Consider the following 25410-nt stretch of genomic DNA (forward strand, 5'->3'; position numbering starts at 1 on the left):
AGACAGTCTGAGCTCGGTCGAAGTCACAGGTGTATTGTTATCTTTGCTCCCTTGTATTCTTATATTCGTGTGTTTGTATTATTTTATAGGGCAAAATGGGTGCTTGTATGGCGCTATGTTCCATGGCCAGTTGTGTAAGTACATCTTTATCCATCCGTTTCTGTTGCTATTTCTAATCGGCTCTATTTAGCATTTCAGCTCCCGCAATGAGTAATAATAATAGCAATGGTTGACTCATGTCTAATAATGAAGAATTATCAACCCTAGATCACTGGTTATTCATCATGTATAACACACTCAAACACACGATGCAGGCAATATTGGTTTACGAGTTAATGGTTCAAACCAAACATGTAATTTTCTAAGCAAAACAATGTCAACGTATAGACTCAATCGTGTATATCGTGATTTTCGTTTAAAGCAATTGGGAATTGGTCTCAGGTGGTAAGTGACTCATATGCTAAATATATGATGTGGCTGGGACGAAGAGCGGTTTGATGACTCTTTCTTCTTCCTGTTCCTGCCAGGCCTCCTGCCTGTGCGGGTCAGCGCCCTGTCTTCTGTGCGGCTGCTGCCCTTCCTCCAAAAGCTCCACCATCACACGCCTGATTTACTCATTCTTCCTGCTCCTCGGCACCATAGTGTCTGTCATAATGATCCTGCCTGGGATGGAGGACCAGCTTCTTAAAGTGAGGCATCCAACACACATTATCCTATCAAAGGTGTTCCAAGGATTTGCAATGCATGGCCATATTGTATGGAGTTAGAATCATGCCAAAACCCCACACACACACACAAAACGTGTTTTACTCACGCACAACGATTCACACACACACAAAACGTGTTTTACTCATGCACAACGATTCACACACACACTCAGTGTGGTTTGCAAATACTAAACACCATTCACAAACGAATGCATTTTGTTTTGCAAATAATAAATGTACCTATCAAACAAATACATCATGCTTCAGAAACAAATACAGTATGTTTTACACATACAAAGAAACATATTTCTTAAATTACAAAAAAAATCCTCCAAGTACAAACTAAAATCTTTCAAGTACAAACTAAAATCTTTCAAGTACAAAAAACAATTCTACAAGTACGGAAAACTGTCACGTGACTTTTGGCACAAATTTTCCGCCTTGCTGATCTACACACAAATGCCTTCAGATCCACACACAACTTTCCAACAAATGTCCAGTAATTCAAACTACACAGCAGCAGGTGGCGCTGTTCAGTTAGTTTAAAGCCGCCAGGACGATCTTCCCCCCCAAATCTTTATTTAATGCCGGCCAACCAGAGCTACCGTGTGTGGATTCGACTTGCCGCCTCTTTGACTCGGAATCGCACGACACGGATACCTGCTTGGAAAGACAAGAGAAACACTAGTTTGGGAGATTAAATTCAACACAATGAGCGGCCAACAGGTGAGTTTGCGGTCATTGCTGGGGAAATATCAAATGTTAACTAAACTCCAGAAATGTCTTTCGTGGGTAGGATGATACATATGTAGCTTATGGTACCGCAGGAGCTAACCTAGCTAACTTAACTTTTCATTCTGTTTCTAACTTAACTAAATTAAACTATGGCCACATATAACGTTACACTTGATACGTCTTGGTCTTAAGACGGAATTTTGAAGTGAAGACGACCTCAGGCCACACACATTTGTTTGAGCGCCATCTAAGGAGTCGTGTTAAGTCACTGAAATACCAAAGTAACGATAGGCTTTAGTGTGAAGAGTTTATAGGAGGTGAAATGACGCAAACTTTTTTAGCGGCGCTGCTCGCACTAATTCACGTGAAATCAGGTAAAGATGTGGAGATATTTAGAGCTAATTTGTTCATGGATCAGTTATAGATACTACAGGAGGTTAAAGTGTAAGTAGAAACAGACAAAGTTGGGTGTTTTATGCTGCAAACAAACCGGCTTTGTGTACCTCGATCTGCACTTTATCTCCAACAGGTGAACTATGGTATATCAATCCTTTACATGCCGTGCTGTGTTGTGAAAAAACACCAACATCAAAAATAATGGGGGGATTTTATTGTGAATAATTTGTAGAAAGACTACTGAAGTTTATGTTTTTCTATTACCTTACCAGGTTGATGTGAAGTGGCGAAGTTATGAGATGATGATAATAGAAAAAGCAATTTATTATTTTGGACTGGTAAAAAAATATGTCTGGCCCTTTTATTAGTTTATGATGCATGTAGTTCAATTACTACTTTATCTACAGTTTGCAGTAGTTGGTGGTACTTAAACTGCAGTGTTGTTCAAATCTCTGTAGCTTTTTCAGTAGTTCACTACTTTGGGTCATGTAGATTAGCTAGTTAATTACAAACTGCAAATTCGTAGTATGTATGTAATAGTCGAATACCATTTTTGGTCATAAAATATGGCACAATTCCACAGCTCATTGGCCACAGTTGTCATTTAATGACAATCACCTGTTATTTATAATTCCATTTGGTTTGAGTTTAAGATGTATATGGCCGTATATTAAGAATTTCTCTATTCACCTTACTCCGCGCGTAAACAAGGGGGGCGCCATATTGGTTCCGTTTTGTGTTCTATCTTCCGGTTGAGTAACTCTGTCAGTTGTCGTAGAGTGGAACAATACATTAGCAATTTTATATATATATATATATATAATGTGTGGCCGTTCAGATTTAGTATGACATGCCTTTCAATTTACTTCACAGGTCTTTTCCTGGTCTTTTTCGAAGACAACGAACCAGTGGCAAATGCAGATTTCCTACGCCACTTAAAATGGTTTCAGCAGCATCTACAAAGGCCACAAATATTCAGTTTTATTTACTACCAAAACCCATGACCAGAACTCCACAGGGGTCTCAGGAGCTCAGCCTGTTAATGGCAGGCTTAGGAAAACGCATGATATCAGTGCCTGAACACAGCAACCATGCAGAGTAGGGGTGTAAATCTTTGGCTTCAACGATTAGATTAACGATTTAGTAGTTAGCGATTCTATTCAAGGACTTTTTTTTACGATTCGATTCGATTCTGTAAACCACGATTCGATTCAGTAACTTTTATCCAAAATTCTATATCCATGAAATAAACATGCAATAATGTAAGTGAGACTCTGTATTCTTCTGAAAGGTGAAAAAAATAAACAGACAACAGAATTACCTATTAAACATATTTATATATAAAAAAAGTAGTCCTGCATAATATTTTATGCTGAATACAAAAGTGTAATAAAACATTGCTCAGTTATTTTGAACATTTTTCAATAGGCTACATGCTGGCAGGGGAGTGGGTGGGTGGGTGGGTGAGTGAGTGAGTGAGTGGGTGGGTGGGTGAGTGAGTGAGTGAGTGAGTGGGTGGGTAGATTCTACACATGTACTTCTACTACTAAAGTAGGCCTGCATAATATTTTATGCTGAATACAAAAATGTAATTAAACAAATGAATTGCTCAACAAATTAATTTAATTGCTCCTGTAACAAAGCTATTTTGAACATTTGTACTAGTAGCCTACTTATCAATAGGCTACAGTCTGTACTTCTACTTCAGATTTTTCTTCAGGAATATTAACTGGTCAACATGTTCAGGTTGAAGAGTGCTCCTCTGAGAAGACACTATGTCACCTGCGGTGCTAAACACCCTTTCGGAGGGGACACTTGTGCCTGGGATACAAAGGTATCTTTTAGCTAGCTTAGCTAAGAATGGCAGTTCCCCCTCGTGAGACTTCCACCAGTCCATGACACTCCCTGTCAGTGACAGTGGAGCCTCTGCTCGGTATCTGACAACCTCTTCCCTGGTCCTATCAGCAGTGGACCTGCCCTCCTGCACCTGAATAAATGTGTCTCCAAAAAGCATGTCCAATGCCTTTGCTTTTTTGGGATACGGCTCATCTGAAAAACAAAACAAACCAAAAAAAAAACATCATAAAAATTAAAACGTATGGTAAACTTTATACATTTGGCAAATATATGATGGAAACCAGAATTGTTTGTTTAATTATACTAGAACAGTTTTTTCTTAGTTGCTGCTTAACATGGTAGATCACAGTGTTTGAGAAAAAAGAAAAGACAAGCCAGGCCTAGTTTAGCCAGACCAGATCTGAGCCACAGTTGCAATATCATATACTGACTTAAAGCTATACTGATAGCACACCTGTCTCTCCCTCAGGCTCAGGCAATTGTGAGCATCCCTCTTCCACATCTCCTGGTATCTAATCAATATATAAGATAAGATTGGTTGAATATTGGTTAAAATGTTTAAGCTCTAACAAAATTGAACAAACTGTCAGAAAAGTATGTCTGGTATCATACATTTTACACTCAACTTTTTACACAACTGTAACAAGTCTACCAAATCAGGTCTAGCACATACATACACTGTCATGCTCCTACAGTAGGTTCTGAGAGAGCCTAATGAGCCATTTCAAAAGAAGCTAAATTGTGGCCAATTTCTAGCATTTTAGAGAAAATCTACAAGATCTGTTGTAGTAGGCCTACCTTGGTATGGATGTCAGCCGCCTCAACAGCTACTTTAGCATAAGTATATTCTCTCCTCAAATTCAAGGAAAGGCAATTCCTTGAAGTGCGGATCCAACGCTGATGCTGATTTAAAAAAAATATATATTTTTGAGCATATGTGTACACACAACCAAACACACATTATAAAATATGGTAAGGCAGAAGTTATTCATAACAAAAATGCATAACTTAGGCATACCTTTTGTTAAGACTGTGATTGACATCTGAGTATCTGTCAGAGAGGTCCTTGACCATCACATTCTTCATTTCTTTAACAATGGCAGAGTCGTCTTCATTAGGCTTAAGATGGCTCAGGAGTTTATCCTTGAGGGGGGCAATCACAGACACGGTCGGCTGCTGCTCTCCACACATGACGGTGGTGGCCAACTTGATTGGAGTCATAAGTTGCACTACATCTTCTGCATTACTGATGTCACAGTTTTTCAGGGTGTTCGCCTCTTCTCCCTTTCGGAAATCTTTAGACATCAGTGTTGGCTCCACTGCCGCTTGTTGCTCAAGAAAGCGTTCCAACATCTAGCAGGAACTGTTCCATCGAGTGCAAACGTCGGTTTTCAGCTTGTGCTGTGGCAAGGCGAGTAATCTTTGCTTCTCTCGCATGGAGTTGGTAGCCAAAGAACTTCGATGAAAAAATGAGACCACTTTCCTCACTCTCCCTAACAATCAATCAGCACAGTTCACTCGCATTGCCTTCTGCAATGCCAAATTTAAAGTGTGTGCAAAGCAGGGAATATGGGGACTGAACTCAGCTGCTCTTCCAGCCAAAATCATGTTGCGGGCATTGTCCGTAACTAGAGCCGGACTCTTGTCCGTAATGTTCCATTCCTGGCAGGCGTCACGAAGTAAGCCTCCGATGTTTATTCCGGTGTGCGATTCGTTCAGCACTCTGGTCTGGAGAACTTTGTTTTGCACGGCCCATTCTTTGTCATTGAGATGTGCGGTTATGTTGACATACCCCTCTGTAGAGCAACTCGTCCATCCATCGGTGGTGATAGCCACCCGGTCCGCTTCAAAGAGTGACTGCTTCACCTCGTTCTTGACGTCTTCGTACATCTTCGGAATGCATGTGTCACTGAAGAACTGGCGGCTCGGTATCTTGTACCTTGGCTCGAGTGTTTTTACCATTTCCCTAAATCCAGCATTTTCTACTACGCTGTAAGGACGTAAATCCGTGCAAATCAATTTTGCAATCGACGCGGTGATGGCTTTAGCCCTTGGTGTATTTACTCCGAGCCTTTGCTCAAAAAGGTTAGCAGCAACGTTACCGCTAGCAGAAGGGTTAGCCGAAAACTCTCGGCGGTACCTCCTTGCAGGCTGCCTAGCTGATGACAGAGTTACGGAATACCGAACTGCATTTCACAAAAAAAATGTGTAAACTAAGTCTTAAAACATTGATCATAATTAAGAATCGTGATTCATACGATTAGAAGCATTTATATCGATTATGGGTGAAGCCAAAGCGATTCATTCTATTTATTTATTTTAACAGATCGATTTAGTTGAATCGGTAGGACTGACAATCGATTCATCGATGCATCGCATTAATCGTTACACTACTATTCATTACATTAATCAGGTACTACCATCGACCAAGCATATTTGCTGCAAGATTATCAAGTGCAACATAAAGAAGTCCACAACTTCTTGGTCACACAAATCAGAAAAATGAAGTACAAATCAATTTGGGTCCATGTTCCGTTTTTTCCATTTCCTTTTTTTTGACTTGAGTATATTTTTAAAAAGTACAAAAAACAAGCTGTTCTTTCTTTTTGAAAAGAATATTGTATGATATTATGAAAAAATAGATTTGATATAATAGAAGTGTGACAAAAACCTACCTTTTGATTGTGCACGCTCTTCCCAGCAATGAAACTGGACCTTCCTATTCCCTTGATAGAGAACATCAGCCGTGCAATGTCAACGGGACCGATTGTTGTTTGCTGCACCCAGGTACATGATCTATAGAAAATATTAAGAGGGTGTATTTTTTTCTTTTTCAAGCTGTCCTCTTAAATGTTCATTTTTACGTGAATTATACTTTTCTAGAAAAGCCATCCACAGCACCAAAAATTACAATGTTGTACCTGGTTAGACAAAAGACACTATAATAGTACAGCCTGCAATATATGAAAGTGAAATCTATTTCATTTATATGGCATCAAATCAAAACAGAATTGATGTCATGACGGTTTTCATATACAGCTGGTCAAGACAATACTCTTTAACTCTCAGTAACAAGTAGAATTATACAGACCGTATTAGCTTGTGGTTGGTGTCCACGTGGACCAGAGCTTTGGGACCAGGAACTGAGTAGGTGCAATGCACAACACACCCTAGCTGGTTCATGCGACAAAGGATGCCAACAGTGTCCACACGGTGCATCGAGGCCCGCACCCTATCCCACTGCACTCTGAATCCTCTGGCCTGCAAGCTTCCCTTAACCAGGCGGTGCCAAGCATGAGCCATGTCTTTTTTGATTTTTGGTTACCAAATGGTCCAACTCTGCGATTGAACAGGTGCTATAGAGGGCTCTGACAGAAAAGCCAAACTCTCTCATTCTTCTGAAGAAAGAGCGAGTGGACACTCCCATCAAATTAGCAATACACGGCACAGGAAGACCTGGTTTAATGAGATGTAACAGAGAATCTGGAGAAATATTAAATCTTGGACGCCCAGTTGCTCCGTGACTAGGGTTGGGTATCCTTTGAAAATTTTTGATACCGATACCAAAACCGATACCTTTAATTCGATACGATACCTTCACAATACTTTTTCCGATACTTTATATTATGAAAACCTTATAGGATTATCGGCCAACTACTTTTCTATAAATGATTATACTTTGAGCACCATAATTCGTTGGACAGTGACACGTTGTATTTTGGTTCTGTACTCTAGCACTTTGAGATTAAATACATACAATGACAATGAGGTCAATGTGTAGACTGGCAGCTTTATTGTGAGGGCATTTTCATATATTTCAAATGATCATATATACATAACACATATTTTTGAATATTTGCCATCTACGTGGTTACTAATGTTAGAGTTGCAGTAACTTGTATCTATCCGACTTCCGGTTATGGCGCGCTGCTAGGCAGACGTGTGAAAGAGAGCTCCCATGCACAATTCATAGAAAAATAATCAGGAAGCCACTAAGAATTACCAAACAGTTACTACTGATCCAAAAACACAGCAAACAGCCATAATGCCACCGAAACTGCAGCCAAAGACTTCAAAATCTACTAAATCAACCGATGATTCTTCCAGCCCGACGATGCTAACTAGTTCCAATACTAGCGACGACGACACAATTAGCCCTGGTCTAATTCTCAACGCTATCCAGACAATGAAAGAAGATTTTGTGTCGAGGTTTGATGGGCTATTGGGCGCTATTCAGGGAGTGCAAGGCGAATTAAAGTCATTGACTGGCCGACTGACCGAAGCTGAAGACCGAATTGGCGCCAATGAAGATGACCTAACATCTCTGAAAACACAGACCACCACCATGAAAGCAGCTATGGAGGAGCTTGTGCTAAAGGTGGATGACTTGGAAAACCGAGCACGCCGCTCGAATGTGCGGTTGGTGGGTCTGCCTGAGTTAACCGAAGGAGGTGACGTGCGTAACTTTTTGGAAAAGTGGATTCCTAAAGCTCTTGGTGAAATGAACTTTACTGGGCCATTGCTTATAGAAAGAGCACACCGAGTTGGTAGACTCAACAGTAAAGATGGAAGCCAACCAACCGCTACACGCCCTAGAGTGGTGGTGATGAAGTTTCTGAACTACGCCGACAAGGTTCGAGTGATGAAAGCGGCCAGAAGCAAGGGAAAGATACTTGTCGACGATAAGAATGTCATGTTTTTTCCCGACGTGTCGGCGGATCTGCTAAAACGTAGAAAAGTCTTTGATTCAGCAAAGAAAGAACTAGCCTCCCTTTCTATCCATGACCTGCGTTACGGAATAATTCACCCAGCTACACTTCTGGTGACCATCAAGGGAAGACGGCACACGTTCGACACTGCATCTGAAGCGGAGGCTTTTGTGCAGGAATTAAAGTCGCAAAGCTAGGCAACGCTGGGTGGTGAGAAAGCTAACGTGTTTAGTGCTGACACAATACAGGTAACTGAATTCTTCCTGGACTGTTTAAAGAATGCAGCCGCAATACGGGCGCGATAAGCTTTTCCTGGACTGTTTAAGACTGTTAATTTAAGTCTAATGTTTTGCTGCAAAGTGGTTATTTCTGATTGCAATACACAATAAGTTAACTTTTAATATTTTGCATGGAGCTCCAACATGATCGCTGAGCATGCTGTTCCTCGACATGTGGGTGGACCAGCTTAGTTCCATAGTCAGACTCTGTTCAGGGGTCTATTGGAAGTGTGATCTAGGGGAGGGAAGCGTGTACTTCGTTTGGGGAAGTACACCCTATTGTGTTTACGTCTACGTCTTAAGGCACATATTTTTATTTTCATTTGTATTAATTAAGTTTTCTCTGTATTGTATACTCAATTCCAACCCGCACATACAATGTAGTATTATATCATGTCATTTGAACTCCAGTTCACCTCTTGGAATGTAAGAGGTCTAAACAAACTTGTCAAGCTTAAGCAAGTAATGAGTAGGATTAAACAACTAAAAGCTAAGATAGTCTTTCTGCAGGAGACACATTTAACACCTGAAGATGTAGTAAAAGTGAGGAGGAGGTGGCCAGGTCGAGTTTTTTCTGCTTCATCTAGTTCTCGCTCACGTGGGGTAATCATTCTGATACATAACTCCCTACCCTTTCATCTCATTAATGTGGATGAAGACCGATATGGGAGATACATTATTATTCAATGTGAAATACTCTCAATTAGGTTAAATCTGGTAAACTTATATGGACCCAATGATGACAACCCGTCTTTTTTCAGAAATCTGTTTTTGTCCCTGGCTGATTTGTCTGGTAGTTTCATAATAGGTGGAGATTTTAATTGCACTCTCCAACCAGAGATTGATAGATCCACGGGGATAGATACCTCCCATGCCCAGACACGAAAGGAGTTATTACAATATATAAAAGAATTTAATTTAACTGACATATGGAGAAGAGACTATCCTAATCAGTCAACCTTCTCATGTTATTCTGCCACCTGCCAGACATTCTCCAGACTTGACTACTTTTTGGTCTCTGCTTCCTTGATGTCAACAATCACAAGAAGCTGGTACGACAGCATTGTAATTTCAGACCATGCTTCAGTTTCATTTAGACTAAACATGCCAAAGTCACTGAATTTCTCCATGGGGTGGCGCCTTCAGTCATTTTGGCTGAAGGATCCAGAATTTATGAAGTTTATTGGGGCACAAATTGATGATTACTTTGTAAATAACACAACTCAAACATCAGCTGCTATACGGTGGGAAGCATTTAAAGCCTTCCTGAGAGGACATATGATAAGTTATACAAGTTATAAACAAAAATCTTGGAGGCTGGAGATGCAACAGTTAGAAAAAAAGATAAAAGAAACTGAATCAAAACACTTCAAAAATCCTTCCCAACAGTCCTTTAGAGAACTTAATGAATTTAGAGCTAAGTATAATGTTTTATCTGTCAATAAGGCAACTAAAAGCCTGCTGAAATTGAAACAGTCCTATTATGAGCAAGGGGAAAAGGCTAGTAAACTCTTAGCTTGGCGTATTAAACAATCAGAATCTGAAAGAACAATAAATACTATTCAGCTAGATGGTGGGTTGGAGACTAGTGACCTTAAAGAAATTAATAAAGCTTTTAAAGGTTTTTACGAGAACTTATACAGCACAGACTCTTCAGCCTCAGCCTTGCAAAAACAAAAATACTTTTTGGATTCATTGAACATCAAGCCTCTTGAAGAAAACTTCCTGGATGATTTAGACCTAGACTTAACCATTGAGGAATTATCTGCAGCCACTGGGAGTATGAAGGGGGGTAAGACGCCTGGCGAGGATTCGATTCCCATTGAAATCTATAAAGCTTTTCAGGAAACGCTACTGCCACCTTTACTTGAAATGTATAAAGAGTCCTTAGATAGTGGGTCCTTTCCCCCTTCTCTAAATATGGCGGTAATCACATTATTGTTAAAACCAGGTAAAGCATCTAACCTTTGTGGATCGTATAGACCAATATCACTTCTTAATAACGATCTCAAAATTCTCTGCAAAGCATTAGCCAGACGGTTAGATACACTTCTACCACAAATGGTGCACTCTGATCAAAACGGCTTTGTTCAGGGACGACAGGGTTTTCATAATATAAGACGAGTTCTTAATATTTTGTTTGAAAATTCAGGGTGTATGGACACTGCTATTTTGTCATTGGATGCCGAGAAGGCCTTTGACAAGGTGGAGTGGCACTTCCTGTTTGAGGTTCTTCAAAGATTTGGCATAAAGAAGAAATTTCTCTGTTGGATCAGACTACTTTATGCTGACCCCCAGGCTGTAGTTTTAACAAATGGGCTATCTTCAGCACCCTTTAAGTTGTACAGGGGCACAAGACAAGGCTGCCCCCTGTCTCCACTGTTATTTACCCTGGCAATTGAACCGCTGGCCATGGCAATTCGCAACCATACTAGTTTTAAAGGCATAAGGATAGGAGATACGGAACATCGCATAGCACTGTATGCTGATGATGTCATTTTGTTTTGCTCTAATTTGAAACAGACTTTACCAGCTTTATTGGACCAAATTAACTTTTTTGGCACCTTTGCGGGATACAAAATTAATTACTCGAAATCTGTAATATTATTCTTGAATGAAAGGGAACGACTACACCCCCCAATTCCTACTCCTTTTACGGTTTCACTAAATGGCTTCACATACCTGGGTGTTAAGATTGCCCCTACCACTGACAAAATTGTTCCTAATAACTACAATACCTTAACAGATAAGGTCACCCAACTTATAAATAGATGGACAAATCTACCCATTTCTATGATTGGGCGTATAAATGTATTGAAAATGTCAATTTTACCGAAGTTTCTTTATCTCTTTCAATCTATTCCACTTGCTCCTCCACCCTCACTCTTTAATTTTCTTAAAAAGCTTTTCTCTAACTTTATATGGAACAACAAGCGTCCCAGGCTCAGGCTTTCCCTGTTGTATTTACCATATGATAGAGGTGGTTTACAACTACCAAATCTTGAGTGGTATTACTGGGCAGCTCAAATCAGAGCAGCAATGTTTTATTTTGAGAGAAACCACCCTCCAGCTTGGGTTTCAATAGAAGCACATTTAACAAACATACCTTTAAACCTGTACATCTTCTCTGCTAAAAAACATAAACTAATCAAACATACTAAAAATCCTTTTCTCAAAAATACATTAATGGTTTGGCACAAATCTCTTGCATACCTAGGAGAAACAGCTAAACTATCTCGGTTCTCTCCAATTTTTGGTAATGATGACTTCCAACCTGGTAGAGCAGACCCAGGGTTTAAAATATGGGCAGCCCAGGGTATAGCTAAGGTTGCTGACCTTTACAATGAAAACTTGGTTCTCATGTCATTCGAAGAGCTTAAATCAAAATATGGGATTCCTGCAAAACATTTTTTTAAATATTTACAATTTAGAAGCTTCATCCTTTCCAGACAGAGCAATGATTTGAAGCTTCCCCCCCTATCCACTCTAGAAGATTACACTTTGAAGTTTTTACATTCTAGGGGACAAGTTTCATTACTCTATGAGCTTTTTGTAAGCAAGTCTAAAGAATCATCACAGCGCTCACTTCAAGCATGGCGGAGGGACTTGCAGGATAATGTAACTGAGGAGGAATGGTCAAAGGCATGTTTTCTAGCTCAGACCCAATCCGTAAATACAAACTCCAAACTGTTACAATATAAATGGATAAGTAGACTGTACATAACACCAGCTAAATTGCACCACTTTAACCCTAACATACCTGATACCTGCTTCAAATGTAAAGACCAAAAAGGTACCTTATTTCATTGTATGTGGGAATGTCAAAAGACACTTTCTTTTTGGAGTAAGGTGGTGGACCTTGCTAGCCAAATCAGTGGCAGGAAAGTGCCTCTTAGTCCTAAATTGTGCCTATTGAATATCTATCCAGAAGACTTCACTACCTCTAAAAAAATTAGGTCTCTTCTGAATATTTGTTTTCTGGAAGCCAAACGATGTATTGCTCTCTCATGGAAATCAGATACACCCTGTGCCACATCACAATGGTTGAAGGGAATTACTTCTTACTTAGCTTTGGAAAAGATAAGTTACACAACAAAAAATAGACTTGACAAGTTTTGGGAAGTATGGAACATTTTCTACAACTTCCTTGAAAATAACAACATGGATGTTGATGGTTGGTTGGATGATAAGACGGATTGAGTATTTTTTTTGTTTTGTTTTGTTTTCATTTGTTCTCCCCTGTAAACAATGTAAGTTAGCAGATGTAATTTCAATGACTGTAACACACTGTCTACTGTGACAAGAACATCTATTATATGTGCTATATGTGAGAACAAATTGCATTATATGTGCCTTGTTGTGTTGTCTTGTATTGTTTGTCTGTAAAATGAACAAAATTCTGAATAAATATGTTTAAAAAAAAAAAAAAACTTGTATCTATCCATTCTCAGTTAGAATTCTTATGGAGGAAGATAATCATATCTGCCTTTTCTGGGAGGAGACGAGCCCTTTCCAGACTAATTGTTTCCCCAGCTGTTGAGAACGTGCGCTCAGCTGGAGTGGAGGATGCTTGGGGACACAAGAACTTAGCACTAAGGTCAAACAAGATCGGTAAAGTCTCCTTTCTCTCCAACCACCAGATTACTGTATTTGTCGAGGTCAACACATCAGATAAGCTTCTATACAGCTCCAACTCCTTTCTTGTCCTCTCTGCATCAGTCCGCGTGTTGGCACCGGCCACATTACCGCTGGCGCTGATGGTTAGGGCCCTGTCTTCTTCCACAAAGAGTTCACCGAGTGCAATCAGGGGGGTCGACCTCTTTTGTGGTGGAATCTGAAAAAAAAGCAGATGAGAGCAACATGGCTTAGAATGACATCACCCAGACAGGGGACAGTGGCATGGCATTGAGATTGTAATATACATAATTTTTCACATAATCCACGCCATCATTCTCATTCTCTTCCAGTGCTGCTGCTTCTTCCTCCTCCGCCTGGCCATCATCAGATTGATGTTCCTTTATAAATGGAAAGAGATGTGTTTATGATTACTTCTATACATAAGTGTCTATAAGATAGTCTGTCGGCTTAATATAAACCCCTCTGAACGCGCCTGTCTCTGGTTCTGCAACCGCAAGCAAGCCTCTTCCTCAAGCCTTGCCCACACGGCAACATCCTGGACTTTAGCTTGAAACCGCGGATCCATAGCGGTGGACTCTTCCAGGAACGCCCGGATCTTCGGCTCCTGTTAGAGCAAATTATAAGACATATAAGTCAAATTGAAGTCAAACTCAATTAGGTAGGGGTAATTCTAGTCAATTTAACCATTACTATTTATTACTAGTGTTGGATCCACGGACACCCTGAATTCACTTTGTACTGCTTAGAGAGGTCATCCCAGACCTTTCTCTTGACAGTGGCAGAGAAGGAGTCCTCACCATCCCCAACTTTGAAGTGGGCTTCCAGCTTCTGCATGATTGGCAAAATCTGGCAGCAAGTTGGGGTATGCTCCGCAGAAACACAAAGAGTTGACGTGTACAGGACTCTCATTATACCAACAAAGTCCTCTGCCTTATGAAGGTCCTGGTCTGTGATTCTTTCCAGTCTGAAAGAAAACGTACAGCCAACACATACAACACACAAACAGCCTTTTGTACAGTAGTCTAGCCTATAAAGTGTATTGCTCTAAACATATATATATATGAAAAAAAAAAAAATATATATATATATATATATATGATCTTCTCAGGAGAGGGTCCATACAAGTTGCCTGAATAGCAGGGTATTGCTCAATGAACCTTTCAACCATCAGGAACAATGTATTCCATCTGGTCTTCACATCCAACACCAGTCTGTGCTCAGGAAGGTCTTAAAATATAAAAATATTAGTTAGCTAGGATATTTATCTACATATAAATATAGCCCTCTTTTTATTGAAAATAATAATGGATACATACTTAGGACGCCTTGCTTCTCTTTGAGGACTGGTTTGGCCAAGACTGCTCTCTTCAGCCCCACTACCGCTGTGCGGATTCGGGCAGCCCACCTGGCAATACTTTGTTCTGTGTAGCGCTTCTGTGCCGCAAGATTAAGACAATCAGCAAAGCAAGGCAACTTCATGTAGTTCATTATCCTTGCCACCGAATCCATATTCATGGCGTTGTCCATTGTAATCACCACCACCTTCTCTTTGATGTGAAATTCTTCCACTATAAGGCTAATTTCTGCAGCCACATTCGCTCCTGTCTGCGCTTGGTAGACAGGTTTGGTCTGAAGAAGTTTCTCCGTCACCCTGCCTGAGCATGACTTAATGAAGTGGGCTGTCACTGAGAGATAATGGTCCTGTGAGACGCTTGTCCATCCGTGACTGGTCAGCGCCACTTCCTTGACCTCCCTCAACTCCTCGTTCACTCTCTTCCTCTCTACCTTGTACCAAGCAGGTACTAAAGTATTGGACAGTAGGTCTCTGGACAGGGGCTGGTAATACGGATTCAGGGCTGCTACCATCTCTCTTAATTAAACAAAGAAAAAATGGAAGAGTGTATGTCTTGCAGACTATTCATCATTCAGAGGTGGAAAACCCGCCATCAGCAAGTAGAAGTACTACTAACCATTTGCCCCACCCATGCACTCAACCAGTGTATGTGTGGGTGCTAATTAGCACAGCTCTTCAGACTCGTAGGAGAACTCATTTGTTCATCAGCTGTTTTAGTCCATGAATGGAGCATGCTTCATCATTACATACTTATACTGTCTGAAGCCAGGTTTTCAAATCTAAGACTTTTATGCGTACTTTCCCTAGTAAAGTCGTTGCAAACCTACCTAAAAGATGGAGATTCGACTGTATTGAAAGGATGCAACCCCTTAACTATAAAGCGAGTTACAGCACGGTGGCATTTGTCTCTTTTTTCTTTCCTCAGCTTAGTATTACTAACTCCCATAGTAAAGGGAGTCACGGAGGGGCCGGAATCAGCTACACTGCTGCATGCTTGGACAGATGGACCTTAGTACGAAATGAAATAGGAGATAGAGTCAAAGGCAAATGCAAAGCCAACTAACTAACGAACTGTAGTGTTTTATTTACATTATACTGTACATACAATCACACGCCATTTTTGGTGTCTTCGCTCAACTAACGATTGGCTAGTAAATTACGTTAGCTACCGTAATATTAGCTGGCAAACAGCTAACCTGCTATTAGTTAGCTAACTTCTAGCGGGAACCGTACCTGTTATTTCATCGTTGCCAGCAGAAGAAGACCCAGCAGATGGAGTGTTGAAGACGGTGCAGTTGTCCAGCCTTTAGTTGATGCCATGGATGATCAAATGTTTCATCATATTTGAGGTGTTCCCGGACTTGCATTTTATAATCGCCTTGCAATGGTTGCATTTTACAGTATTGCTGTCAATTTTGACAAAATATAACCACGTTTAAGAACGCATCTTGTGGCTAGCGCGAAGCTTAGTGAAATTGCCCCGCTTTCAACTCGAAGGCAGTAACGAGTCTCACGTCACCCAAATAACTTCATACTGATTTGTCAGTCAAGTCGCCTGTATACAACAACGGTGGTGATTGGCTGGCTGCGATAGATAGATGAATAAATAAATAAAATAAATAGCCCACGTCGTCTTCGGTAAAGTATCGAAATTTGGCACCTTTTTCTCCGAAACAATTTGATACTCGGTAGGACCGACATAATTCGGTCGGTGCCAAATGGCACCGTTGTTCGATACCCAACCCTATCCGTGACAAACCTGCAAATACTATGGGGACCTGATTTTCTCTTTCTTCAACAACCAACTTGTGCATCCACAACGGCTTTTGGGATGAGAACCTGGTCAGAGGCAGCACTAAAAAGAACAGCCTCCTGAGAACACACAAATTCAACGTAATCCAGGTCAAGTGGCTGCTGACTGACAATATGCTGGAGCCGTGTGTGGAGCCTCTCTAATATTGTTTGTACAAGCAGTTCCTAGAGAGAGGGGAAAAGAGCAAAAATGTATGAGGTCAGAAATACTGGTATACCTGAACATGACTAGTAAAATGTCCAGAAACTGCTATTACACTTTGCTTTATTCTTAATATCTTCATGACCATTAGTGATAGACTTCAAATATTGGCACATGATTAATACAGGATTGTGCTTAAAGAAAATGTAATGATTGATATCATATGGATGCAGAAAGAGTTTTTCGCATATATCCTCAATATCCGGAGTTCAGCCATTTACCCAAATCTAGGGCCTTGTAGAAAACCAATTGACATGCAGTACAATCTTTGAATGATTCAGTCATACTAACAACTTGTCTTCCATCCTGCAAAGTTTGGTGAGGCTAGGAATAACACTTTAAGATATTATGGCCCAAACATGGTTCCCTGATAAAGTGTTTTTGATGCTATAAAAATGAAACTTTAACCTCCTTTAGTATTTATAACTGATCCATGAACAAATTAGCTCTAAATATCTCCACATCTTTACCTGATTTCACGTGAATTAGCGCGAGCAGCGCCGCTAAAAAAGTTTGCACTAATGACATTTCACCTCCTATAAACTCTTCACACTAAAGCCTATCGTTACTTTGGTATTTCAGTGACTTAACACGACTCCTTAGATGGCGCTCAAACAAATGTGTGTGGCCTGAGGTCGCCTTTACTTCAAAATTCCGTCTTAAGACCAACACGTATCAAGTGTAACGTTATATGTGGCCATAGTTTAATTTAGTTAAGTTAGAAACAGAATTAAAAGTTAAGTTAGTTAGGTTAGCTCCTGCAGTACCATAAGCTAGATATGTATCATCCTACCCACGAAAGACATTTCTGGAATTTAGTTACATTTGATATTTCAAACTAGCTTTCTCTTGTCTTTCCGGACAGGTATCCTTGTCGTGCGATTCCGAGTCAAAGGGGCGGCAAGTCGAATCCACACCCGGTAGCTCTGGTTGGCCGGCATTAAATAAAGATTTGGCGGGGGGGGGAGATCGTCCTGGCGGCCTTAAACAGAACAAACAACAGCGCCACCTGCTGTTGTGTAGTGTGAATTACAGGACATTTGTTTGAAAGTTGTGTCTGACCTGCTGTGATCTGAAGGCATTTCTGTGTGGATCAGCAAGGCGGAAAATTAGTGCCAAAAGTCATGTGAGTTTTCCGTACTTGTAGAATTGTTTATTGTACTTGAAGGATTTTTCTTTGTACTTGAAAGATTTTAGTTTGTACTTGGAGGATATTTTTTGTAATTGAAGAAAATGCAGTAGTTTGTGAATGATGTTTTGTGTTTGCAAACCACATTGAGTGTGTGTGTGTGAATCGTTGTGCGTGAGTAAAACACGTTTTGTGTGTGTGTGAATCGTTGTGCGTGAGTAAAACACGTTTTGTGGGTGTGGGGGTTTTGGCATGATTCTAACTCCATAATATTGTTTCTTGCTTGTGCTTTATGTTACATGATGTGTGCTACAAATAAAAAAGTGCATACATGTAATTGGTGGCCTTACCTTGGGTTATCACCCATTTTTTGGAAATCACGTAAAAAGAAAAAAAAAAGTGGAACTATTTTTTTATTCCCGTCTGTTCTTTGTTCGGTAGATACCAGGATTCTGCATGGGTGGAAACAGTATACCTGGCATGGATAACCCGGTGGACTGTGATGTCATCCTGGGCTATAAGTCTGTGTACCGCATGTGTTTCGCCATGACCTGCTTCTTCTTCTTCTTCTCTGCTATTATGATTCAAGTCCGCAGCAGCAAAGATTGCCGTGCTGCTGTCCAAAATGGGTAGGTGAATAGTTGCGACATAGGATTTGATATTTAATGCATCTCTGTTCTGTATGCAAACATATCCATATCCACAGCTGTTTGGTTTGGCCATATGTGATGCTATTAAATAAAGTTACTATTTTTTTGTCCTAGATTCTGGTTCTTCAAGTTCCTGATGCTAATTGGGATTACAGTAGGAGCCTTCTTCATCCCTGATGGAATGTTTCATACTGGTGTGTTATTTCTGCTTAACTGCCTCTATTAAAATGATTGCAGGGCGGTAACAGCAATGAACTTCTGCTTATTAAAGGCTTCTTCATCACTTGGACACAGGACACAATAACATTCCCTACTAGACTGCCATTGTTGTCATTTCAAGGACTTCCAAATCAATGCCAGATTGTTTCATAAAAATGAAATACAATAGACATCGCTGGCAGTGTTTGTAGGTTTGATACCATCCCTGGTTGGGCAGAAAACAAGATGGGCCTTGACGAATATGTTGTCTGTTCCACAGTCTGGTTTTACTTTGGAGCAGTGGGATCATTCATCTTCATCATCATCCAGCTTATTCTCCTCATCGACTTTGCCTATTCCTGGAACAAGGTGTGGGTGGGGAATGCTGAAGATGGGGAGAACAAGGGCTGGTTTGCAGGTACTTGATTGACATTAACGTTTTGTGGGTTTTTTTGTTCTTAAATGCCATATATTACCTTACTCTACAATTACTCTTAGTTGTCTTTTACATTGACGGATTTGCTTTTATCGAGGATAGTGATTTGCAAATGTATTTGCAAAGCAGGTAGGTATTTAATGCACCTGTTTGACCCTTCAGGCTTGCTGTTCTTCACGGTCCTCCACTACGCGCTGGCGTTCACGGCACTGGTGCTGTTCTACGTGTACTACACCAAGCCTGACGACTGCACTGAACACAAGGTCTTCATCAGCCTCAACCTCATCTTCTGCACCATCATCTCCGTCGTCTCCGTCCTGCCCAGAGTCCAGGTACGCTCATTCATTGCCTGGTGGATCACCCTCAGAGGGTTTGAAGTCAGGAGGTGTTTCGGAAGCAAGAATGTAGTGATGGTCTTCAGATTTTTACTAATAGATTTAAATAAATACAATAATTTGTAGTTAATGTTACAATGTAGATATATTTCCAGCTCCACCAAAAAGGTACAGAGCATAAAAAATAACTTATTTGGTGGAGGTAAAGTACCCGAATTCTTAATTCTTCCAAGTCCAAAAACTATTTCTACCTGAAAACCCTAAGAGGAAAATATTACCAGGAAGAGACAACTACCAGGAAATGCAGTACTTCATTATTTTAAGTAAGGGAAATATGGCCTGAGTCAGATGTAACTGAGCCTCTCATGTTTTGAGGAGTCATTTTGGATGTGTGTGTCACTTCTCATTATGAATACAGGAAGCTCAGCCTCTCTCTGGTCTACTTCAGTCATCTCTTATCTCCCTCTACACCATGTATGTTACATGGTCTGCAATGACCAACAATCCAAGTGAGTGTGTGTTTTTTTTTTGTGCTTTAAATTCCTAACCCTAAAAAACAAAGGTGTTGCACGTTAATTCTGTCAGTTTGATTGTGCAGGTGAGTTCACACCACAAAGTGTGGGTGTAGCAAGAATAGCAGTGTGTGGTAATAGTTTGTTAGCACACACTTTCTGATAAACTCGTGTCATGTGATCCATGGGCCATCATATGATCTATGCTACCCTAGCAAGTGTTTTCTTTTGAGCAACACTGGAGTGAATGTATGCTTAATATATAATGTGGGAAAAAATAGCTTCAAAATATTACTTTGTTACATTTGTAGATTATGTAATATTAGATAAATATGGTTAATAGTCATAGCACATAATGACCACTAGAGAGCAGTAGACCTTGTAAATAATTTAATCTGGTGAAAGGAGTTTGCCGGGTTTTTCAGACCCTCGGTTATTGTTGATATTATTTATTTAAAACAGCCATGATTTTTGTTCAACTCACAGTGGGTACTATTAGAAAAAAATTGACAAAGCCAGGGCAGTTTCTCTTCACCATCTTGTGGTGGATAAAACAAAGTGACAGCTATGGGAAATGCTCAACACTTGTTTGGAATAGAATAGATGTCAGTGGCTCGCCAACTGCCTAGTTTCAGATGGTGCATATACCTTGAGATTGGGTGAGTTAAACCAAAATGTCTGATATACATCTTGACATAGACACTATCAACTACTAACCTGGGGTCTTAAGATTTTAATACAAAGTGTAAAGACATATGCCCCTTCCTTTTTTATTTTTTTTCAAATATTGTAATGCATTTTGTGCATGTGCACGTGTTCAGACCGTGACTGTAACCCCAGCCTGCTGAGTCTGGTGTCCAACGTGACCTCTGCCCAGCCCGTACCCGGCACCAACCCAGAAACCCTGCAGTTGTGGGACGCCCAGAGCGTGGTGGGCCTCGTCATCTTCCTGTTCTGCACGCTCTACGCCAGGTCAGTGCCGACCCCCTCTGGATCCCCTCTGGTCAGACCCCCTCTAGGCCGACCCCCTCTGGATCCCCTCTGGTCAGACCCCCTCTAGGCCGACCCCCTCTGGATCCCCTCTGGGCCGGCCCCGTTTGGATTCCCTCTGGGCCCATCCCCTCTGGGCCCATCCCCTCAGATGGATCACCTCTGGGCCGGTCCCCTCAGATGGATCCCCTCTGGGCCGGTCCCCTCTGGGCCTCCGTCTGGGCCGTTGAATCAATTTTGTTGTGGTAAGATTAACCATCTGCAGTTAAGATAATGATAATGCTCACTAACCTTTGTGACTCCTAGCCCCTCTGCACTCTCTCCTATTAACTTATTATCTCTCTCTCTCTCTCCCACCTCCAGTATCTTCTCCTCCCGCCACACTCGGGTGCACAAGCTGATGACTAGTATTGTTGGATCGTACCCCTGACTCCCCTCTGTCTCCCTCTCTCAGTATCCGCTCCTCCAGCAACACTCAGGTGAACAAGCTGATGCAGACGGAGGAGGGGGGAGGCTCCGGGGGAGAGGGTGTGGTGGGGCAGGACGGCCTCCTGAGGGCCGTGGACAACGAGGAGGAGGCGGTGTCCTACAGCTACTCCTTCTTCCACTTCCACCTCTGCCTTGCCTCCCTCTACATCATGATGACCCTGACCAACTGGTACCAGTGAGTACTCCCCCCTGACCACTGACCTGGAGACACCGCTGGGCTCCTGACCTCTTATCGACTGGGGACCGGAGCCCTGAACTACTGGGGTGCTGACCTCTGACTTTGAGACACCACTGGGGATCTGACCTCTGACCCACTGGAGCCACCACTGGGTTCCTGACCTCTTATCTACTTGAGACACTACTGGGGTGTTGAACTCTGACCTGCTGGAGACACTACTGGGGACCTGACCTCTGACCTACTGGAGACAAACTGGGGACCTGACCTCTGACCTATTGGAGACACTACTGGGGTGCTGACCTCTGACCTACTGGGGACCTGATCTCTGACCGACTGGAGATACTACTGGGGTCCTGACTTCTGACCTGGAGACACCACTTGGGTGCTGACCTCTTATCAACTGGGGACCTGACCTCTGACCTACTGGAGACACTTCTGGGGTGCTGACCTCTGACCTACTGGAGACACTTCTGAAGTGCTGACCTCTGACCTACTTCCCTTAGTCGACTCAAAGCAAACCATCCTAATAGTCAACTATAGTCATACATCTTTATTCCAGTTGTGGGTTTAAATCTAAATCATTTAACTATTTAGTTTCTACATTTAATTGTAGTTATTCTTAGGAATGCAAGAAATACTGAAACTGTAAAGAAATAGATGGTCCAAAATGAGTGGGTTTACGCGTTTTGTAGGTGATTTTCTTTAATTGGTGCACCATAACAATCTGCCGTAGTACTGGACAAGTATTTGTTTTATTGTATTTCAGTTTGGCTGCTGTTTGGCCTGGGTATTTGTATTTCGCCTTATCGGAAGAAATATACACCAATCGATGGTTCTATATCGGTAACAATAATGGTGTGCCGAGACCATATGTGTTGCGAGTCTGTATATATTGCAATAAGATACTAGGATACATTTTTTTCTGTGATTTTTATATTTTGTGTGGATCAACTTCTGGTTCTACAGGTCCAGGTATTTTTTTCTTAATGAATGTGGTCGAACAGAACAGAACATAGTTGATACCAATTGAGTATTGGCGTCACTCCCCCTCCTTTGTATTCCACTAAGGACTTCAAAGACCCAGATCAGTTGTAGTTGTATGAGTGGTGCCTTTCTTTCACAGACATTTTTCTCTGCTTGTCTTCAGGCCAGACACCAGCGTCCAGAAGATGAGCAGCAGCATGCCAGCTGTGTGGGTGAAGATCGTGTCCAGCTGGCTCGGCCTGGCCCTCTACCTCTGGACCCTCCTGGCACCGCTCGTCTTCCCCGACCGGGAGTTCAACTGAGCCGCCCCGTCCCTCTTCCTTCATCTGGTGGTGGTCGTCTGTCTGCTACTTCCAGCCGTAGGACGTTAAGATGTGTGAAGGATCATGTTATGGTACTTAGGATTGTAATTCTCCATGCTGTTTTATCGTTTTTTTTGTGTGTTTCTATTCCCTGGTTGTCTGTTTATATATTTTCTTATTTTTGTCATTATATTTCACTTTATATTTCAATCACTGCATAGGATGAGTAGACTGGTTTTGATTTGGCAACAATAACTTTGTTAGCCTGCATGCCTTGTCAGAGCTCTGCAATGGGCCGCGTACTCTACGCCTCATGTTTGAGTTGGGAATCCCCTCTTCAGAACATACCAGGCCGTGACTGATTGGCCCATTGCTGAGTCTTGCTGATTGGCTGAGTTCCTCAGCACTGTGGCTTCCAGGGACAACCCCAGGGTGCCCCTGAGTGTGACTGTTAGATAAGGCCGGGCTGACACGCCCTGGTCACACAGCTCCTCTCGCCGCTAGACGCTATCAGAGCAATGCGTGAGAGAGGGGTTTAGTTGACCTTTCCATTCGCTTAGCACAGGTTCATAAGGGCTGTGGGGGCCCCTCTGGGTCCTGCCATACGCCCACATCTGTGCTTATAGTCATTTAGGGCCCCCTAAGGGTGCTCCATATTTAGCGTGGCTCTAAGCCGATATCTCTTGTTTACCCTGATGACTGATAACTAGAAGGAAATCAACTATCAAGCTTTACGTCCTGTTAGTCAAACCATGGCTGTTGTTCCAAGTCTGGAATGCTCAATGGTCTTTGGTGCTTCAATACTACTCTGAATACATCCCAGATCAGCCTGGAGTTCGCCTCTCTTTTGAGTACAGAGGCAGCCTGGACCCTGGTTGCTGAGTCAGCGGTAGAGCAACACACACATGGGTTAGTTTCCTCAGTGGAAAGTGTTCTGGGTCTCACAGGAGCCCTCAGTAATAATACCGTTGTGTGCTCTTCGTTCAGAACACTAATTTGTGGTCAAGAAGAACATTTCACAGCCATGTTGCCAGTTGCCTACGAATCACAATACTATTAAAAAGGGACATGCAGCATCTCAAGAATATTAAGTGGAAATTAATGGTCAAGATCTAACTGATCTTTTTGGTAAAGTGATTTTATGCATAATGTATTTACCTTTCTATGAACAGTAATGCAATAGTTATTACATTTTGTAATTTAAAAAATAATTTGTCAGCTCAATGAATATGATTGTTAGATTGTTATGATAATTCTACATTGTGTATTTAAAAGAAAATGCTAACATTTCAAATACTTGTTTATCTGCTGGTGGAAGTATTGTAGATTGTTATTAACAGGAGTGACTAGTTGAAAATGTGGTGTTATGATGTGTCATATACCGATGTACGACGCGGCCTGCTCCACCTAAATGGTGTTCGCACGAATTATTCACTTTTTTTCTATAGGGAGAAGGTCTCCCAAAAAACGATGAAGTGCCTTCTTGTCTGCATTTCAATATGAGTTAGTTACTATTTGTTTAGTTTGGAACTTGGCCTTCATATCATGGAAGAGGCAACCGTTGCACGTCATAAGGCTAAGACCTTGCCATGTGTATAATATAGGAATTGATCATGCACATTTAGTTCAAATAAATACCTTTCAGGCAAACCTTTTTGCTTTGGTCCTCTGTCAGTTTCAATTTAGCCATTTAGTTTTCCACAGCATTCCTACTTCTATCCACCAGGTGGAACTAAATATCTTCCAGGTATACTTAGTTCCCCTTGTCATACTGTAACAATCACGATCCTTTAGTACTGGACAATGATGCACTAATCATGCAAGCAATTGCACCAAGTATGAAAGGGTAACAGGTTAGCAACTGATGACTCGATGTGGTCTTCTAATGCATAATGATACAATTGTCAACAACAATAAAGGCCTAAGAAATGCTAAAAGAAAATACATCTCTTTTGAGCTGCCCTTTACTGTTGAATGATCTGCGTCTATAAAAAACGGTTTCAGCCCAAATGAATGAGGCATTTCCTTTCTAGTTAATGCTTAAGGGCGTCTCTGTTGACCATAACCTCTCTTGGTGAGGCGGGGAGGAGGATGTGGCTTGGAGTTGAGGAGCTAGGCATGGAGGACTGTTAAACAAATGAAGTAACACACAGCCATGGTGCAAGAGGCGCAGATCTACTGATTGATCGGCTTGCTATGTCTCCACTGCCACACCCCTAAAAGATTCGCTTCCCAAATCGCATCTAATCTGAGGAACTCCACGGACTGACCTCAACAGATTAGTGGCGAAAAATCAATGCCCTAACTTCAACTCTGACCTTACCTTATCAGTGACTAGCATTGGAATTCAAACTCGACTACACGTTGGTTTATACATTTTACTTAAAATTGATGTTGTGGCAAAGGCAGGTGTGTTTTTTTTATTTCTTAATAACATAATGTCCTCCTGTTAACTAAGTGACATATCAGCCCTCCATGGTAATACATCTGTGATGTGGACACAGTGAGGCGATCTGATG

The 25410-nt window shown here is 41.4% G+C and overlaps 1 protein-coding gene across 1 annotated transcript; it reads left to right on the top strand.

The window, feature by feature from the left end:
* serinc2l (serine incorporator 2, like) lies at positions 1–24678 on the top strand. Its single transcript, XM_079732528.1, has 10 exons — positions 1–134; positions 528–689; positions 18259–18446; positions 18582–18661; positions 18946–19083; positions 19264–19433; positions 19855–19945; positions 20770–20920; positions 21393–21602; positions 22753–24678. Exons 1-10 carry the CDS (start codon positions 96–98, stop codon positions 22889–22891), a joined length of 1368 nt encoding a protein of 455 aa, XP_079588654.1. The 5' UTR covers positions 1–95; the 3' UTR covers positions 22892–24678.
* The last annotated feature ends 732 nt before the right edge of the window (positions 24679–25410 follow it).

The sequence above is a fragment of the Pollachius pollachius genome, assembly GCF_949987615.1.
Source record: "Pollachius pollachius genome assembly, chromosome: 1".
Taxonomy (NCBI): domain Eukaryota; kingdom Metazoa; phylum Chordata; class Actinopteri; order Gadiformes; family Gadidae; genus Pollachius; species Pollachius pollachius.